Genomic DNA, 4974 nt, shown 5'->3' with positions numbered 1-4974 from the left:
GCAGAATGATCAAATTTAAAACAAAATACCAATCAGGCAGCTAAATCTCTTTTTTTTGTCATTTACATACATACAACACGTGCAATTCTTATGTCTTTACGTTCTAACACGTAAAGTTTGATATTTACGGTTATATCTTCTTGGTGTCATATAACTATACAAAAAGAAAACAAAATTTCCTTTTGTTTTCTTTACAGACCTATACTGAATAATGGAGGTGAGTGAAAAATGGAAGAATTACTTGGACAGCACACAGCTTAGTTAAGCAAGTTTCCCCTTCTAGAAAAACCATATAAAAATAATATTATGATTGAGTGCAAATGCAATATATGAAATAAACCATGCGAGGAAATCAATAAATATGCAGAATAAGAGGCTAAATCTAACATTGTTACTGTTTCTGAAGGCAATTAATTAAGATTGCTAATTAGAATTTGAAATGATAGCAATAAGCAGCAAGAGAGCAGCTGTCTTCAGTCTGTTGTCATTTGTGGTTTTTCTTCATTCTCTTCATGGGTGCGCCCTCGGTGCGAACCGAACATCTCCACGGCCGCCGGCCATCATCGTTTTTGGCGACTCGATCGTCGATCCAGGCAACAACAATGAAATCCTAACGGCGATTCAGTGCAACTTTCCGCCTTATGGGAAGGATTTTGTTGGTCACAAAGCAACGGGAAGGTTCAGCAATGGCAAGATCCCATCTGACATTACAGGTAATCTTCCTATATATATATATATATATTGTGTGTGTGTATGGGTGCGCGCGCGCCAGCGCGTGCATGTTAAAATGTATATAGAAGATTGCAACAAATAGAAACTAAATCAACTTCTACTTGAGTCAACCATGGGTTAAGAATAAAGAGTTAAAATGAGCTCAAATCAAGATCAAGTCAAGTGCTATGTTTGGTTGGGAACAAGATTATGCCAAAATATTTTTCGTGGATTTTGGACTATAATTAGATCAAGTTCATGCCTCAGTATTCATTCAACTACTAGTCCTCAAATCTATTTAGACTCGAGTAAAATGTCAAAAATATTTTGACCATTTAAGTTGGACCACTATTGTCTCAGAGTTTATAAAAGTATCAAATTAGTATTTAGATTCTTTTAATATGGGATGCAATAATGTACATCAAGGACTATTTTAACTTTATTAAAAAAAAGCCTCGAGACTAAATTATCACTGGATTATTTTGATACTTTTCTCATTTACACTCCCTTTATAGTAGTACTGTCATCTTGTCTAAGAGTTACAAAATTGTGTATATTCTTTTTTAAATTGTCTGTTCACAAAAACTTTCATTTCAGCTTCTCAGCTAGGAATAAAAGAATACGTACCTGCATATCTTTGGACAGAGCTATCAGCCTATGATCTTATAACTGGAGTAAGCTTTGCATCCGGCGCCAGTGGATTTGACCCTCTCACATCTCAGTTAATGGTATCTTTCATGTACCTTTTTTACAGCAAAAATATCAGACAGCAAGTTTCAGAAAACTTCGTATACTCATTAATATCAACATATCATATACATACATAGCACACAATTCTAATGTATTTATATATATCGCACTTAAACTTTTATAGTAACGCACATATTTCTTAACTCGAACAAATTTTATCATCAGTCGGTGATTTCGTTGGACGGACAACTAAATTTGTTTGTGGAATACAAGAAGAAGGTGAAAGCAATTGTAGGAGAAAAAAGAGCAGCATACATAATCAACAATGCGGCATATCTTATTGTCACAGGAACAGATGATCTGGCCAACACTTATTTCCCCACACCATTTAGGAGGTTTGAATATGATCTCCCCTCCTACATCAACTTTACAGTTCAATCAGCTTCAACTTACATCCAGGTATCATAGCTAGATTTATATTTTTTTTCATATTTCCTGCTTATATTTCACAATTTAATGTGCTACTTTGGCTGCATGAATTTTTGCAAAAATGTCCTGATCAAATTTTAGGTGTAGTCAATTTTATATCAGATGGATCTCTTTTGAGGTAACCAAATACAGATTTTGATTGATCAGCCTTCACTACAGAAATTTTAAGTGATTATTGGCTGATACTTCGGTCGGTAATCAGTGATTTTTTTGTTGGTAATCTGTATTACAGGATAAATTCCGTCGGTATTTTATTAGCCATGAAAAGTTCTATTGGAAAGGTAATCTCTTGCTAAATATTAGCGGCAGATTTGAGGCTACACAATCACACAGATTTCAAAGTAAATTTTTTCAAGAATTTACATACATGCCTCCCTATTCTAATGTTTTTATATATCAACCACATAAACATTATTTTTAACATCTATCACAATGAAATCTTTCTTATCATATAAAACGTATCATTATTTTAATTTTTAAAATGTAAAATACACCGTTCACGCATATGTAAAATAGCATATACATAAAAATAAAAGTTTAGACATTTGATAAGTAAATGTTGTGGTATATTTGAAATTTAAAACGATCGACGACGAAGCGAAAAAAATAACACGAGAAAATTCACATCAAAAGAACACATAGATTTACGTGGTTCGGCAAATTGCCTACATTCACGGAGTTGCAGGGGATTTTTCTAATTGAGGAATTTACACCGTCTGATCACGTCGACAATTACAAGAAAGAAATTTCTTATTTCCTCTCTCTATATTCGAGAGTCACAATAGAAGACAAATGCAAAGAAAGGAAACACCGCAAGCAACAATTCCTTCTTACTATATTCGCCTCAAGCGAAAAACTCATTCCTGTCTTCAACATAAGCAAGAACTTCTTCTTCTTTCCTTTCTGTAAGCCTCAAGAAAAATCAAAGGAGAAATCTTCTTTCTGTTTCTGTTTCACGAACTAAGGAACGGAAGCCTTCTTCAGCGGATTTCGCGAATCTGGAGAGACGGAGACGGGAGAGCATCGCGAGCGAGCGACGGAAGCCTTTTTATCGTGAACAGGAAGCTTTGGGACAAAGGAGGTGGCGTTTCGCGAAATGGAGGCGGGAACGGTTCGTGTTGGGAGATGTCGCGACGATTCGCGTTCTGTCACGATCGAGCGGGAGGCGGGAATTGGCGTCGATTCACTAAACATGAGGAGGCGGGAGCATGGGTTGGCGAAATCGGTCTCCAGCTTTAGCAGTAGAAACATAAAAACTAGTGGCATCCATGAAAATCTTCCTTTTTTTTCCTGATAACCAATTATCATAAATGATTTACTTTTTACAAAACAACATAAAATCGAAAAAAATAAAACATACAATAACCTTCATCATATTATTGCCTCTAGCTTACCATTCTCCTCTCATCCTTGACAGAAACTGTACCATTTAGGAGCACGAAGAATCAGAGTTGTGGGAGCTCCTCCCATTGGCTGCTTACCATCACAAAGAACTCTTGCAGGAGGTATTGAGAGAATATGCGATCCAACCTACAACCAAGCTGCAACATTATTCAATTCACAGTTATCAAAAGAAATGCAGAGACTCAACAGCACCTTACCTAAATCAAGCATCCTTTATATTGATATGTATAACCCTTTGCTTGATATCATTTTACACCCTTCTAACTATGGTAATATGGCATTTTCTTACATACATTCAATCAAAAACCATAATTTTTTTGCAAATAAATGTAATTTCTCTTTACAAATTTGTGCGTCCGAATGATAGGATTTGAGGAATCCAAGAGAGGCTGCTGTGGTACAGGAACTTTTGAGGTCACACTGGCTTGCAACAGCTTGACCACCTTTATATGTGAAGATGCATCAAAATATGTGTTTTGGGATAGCTACCATCTGACGGAGAGAGCCTACGAGATTTTGATGAAGAAACTTGCGCAGAAATACGGTGTATTTATAAATTAACAGGTCATACACACAGTTATGTTTTGTTAGGAAGATTAAATTACATACATACTCCCCAATTCTTATGCAATTACATATGTAACACCTAAACATTATTTCTTACATTCATGCAACAAAAAATTTTTATATGGCACAAAAATATCACTACTTTTAATTTTTTAATTGGGAAATACAGGTTTTCATGCATGAATAAGGTGACATATATATAAATGTTGAAGTTTAGGTGTTAGAAAAGTAAATGCGTAGGAATGGAGAGGTATGTATGTAAATCTTCCTATATTTGTAGTAGTCCATATTGTGATACTTTTATCTTTGTAAAACCGTAGTCGCCATGTAATGATACATTATATACGAATATGTATACCTAAGATTGCGATCAGTTTTGTTAAGGTTTGAATAATTTTGAAGAAAGGATTGTAAGGGAACGCAACATACTCCGTTCAAAAATGTTTTAATGGATTTTGTTAGATCCAAAAATGCCTGAGAAATAAAAAGAAGGAATGAAACGTTCTATTAGGTAGTGGTTAAGAAAGAGAGAGAGAGAGAGAAAGAGCAGTAGTAGACAGACAAAATGTGTCTTTTATTAACAATGTGGATCCCCAATTTATAGGCTTAGGTCCTAATATTACAAAAATACATTTTAGCCCCCTTCGTTTTTAACTTTTCTGGAGGGGTTTTTGGGTAATTACAGAGTTATATTCATATAATAAAGCAGAGAGTTAATTCAATCGATGAGGGTTGTCAATCGTCTAATAATCTTTGGTTCGGTCGATATATAGTTCAAAAGAGAGCTTCCCGTCAATCGTCCTGTAGGGTGATTAGTGCCCTACAGAACTTTCTTTGGGTGTTTTCTGTTGATCGTTCGGATAAGGTGCTTCTTTCACCAATTCTTTCACCAATACTCATTTGGAAATGATTGTTGGTTGTCATTCGCTCGATCAACCACACCTCTGTTGGAATGAAGAAACTTTTAGGAAATGACAAAGACTAAAAACACAACTTATGGAAGAAGCTTCACTCTTATTTAACACCTTTACTTGGCTTGATACAAACTCAAAGACTTCACCCCTATTTATACTAGTGAAACCTCCTAAATTAATGGCTAGGATTGTGCCACCA

At 35.2% G+C, this 4974-nt stretch overlaps 1 protein-coding gene across 1 annotated transcript; it reads left to right on the top strand.

Annotated features, from left to right (window-relative positions):
* Positions 1–402: 402 nt before the first annotated feature.
* LOC110037408 (GDSL esterase/lipase EXL3-like) lies at positions 403–3939 on the top strand. The gene is made up of 5 exons (XM_020742055.1): positions 403–713; positions 1309–1439; positions 1627–1860; positions 3308–3563; positions 3662–3939. Exons 1-5 carry the CDS (start codon positions 440–442, stop codon positions 3853–3855), a joined length of 1089 nt encoding a protein of 362 aa, XP_020597714.1. The 5' UTR covers positions 403–439; the 3' UTR covers positions 3856–3939.
* Positions 3940–4974: the final 1035 nt, after the last annotated feature.

This window comes from Phalaenopsis equestris, unplaced genomic scaffold, assembly GCF_001263595.1.
Source record: "Phalaenopsis equestris unplaced genomic scaffold, ASM126359v1 Scaffold000002, whole genome shotgun sequence".
NCBI classification, from domain to species: Eukaryota; Viridiplantae; Streptophyta; class Magnoliopsida; order Asparagales; family Orchidaceae; genus Phalaenopsis; species Phalaenopsis equestris.
This window is presented reverse-complemented; position numbering and strand designations above follow the sequence as displayed.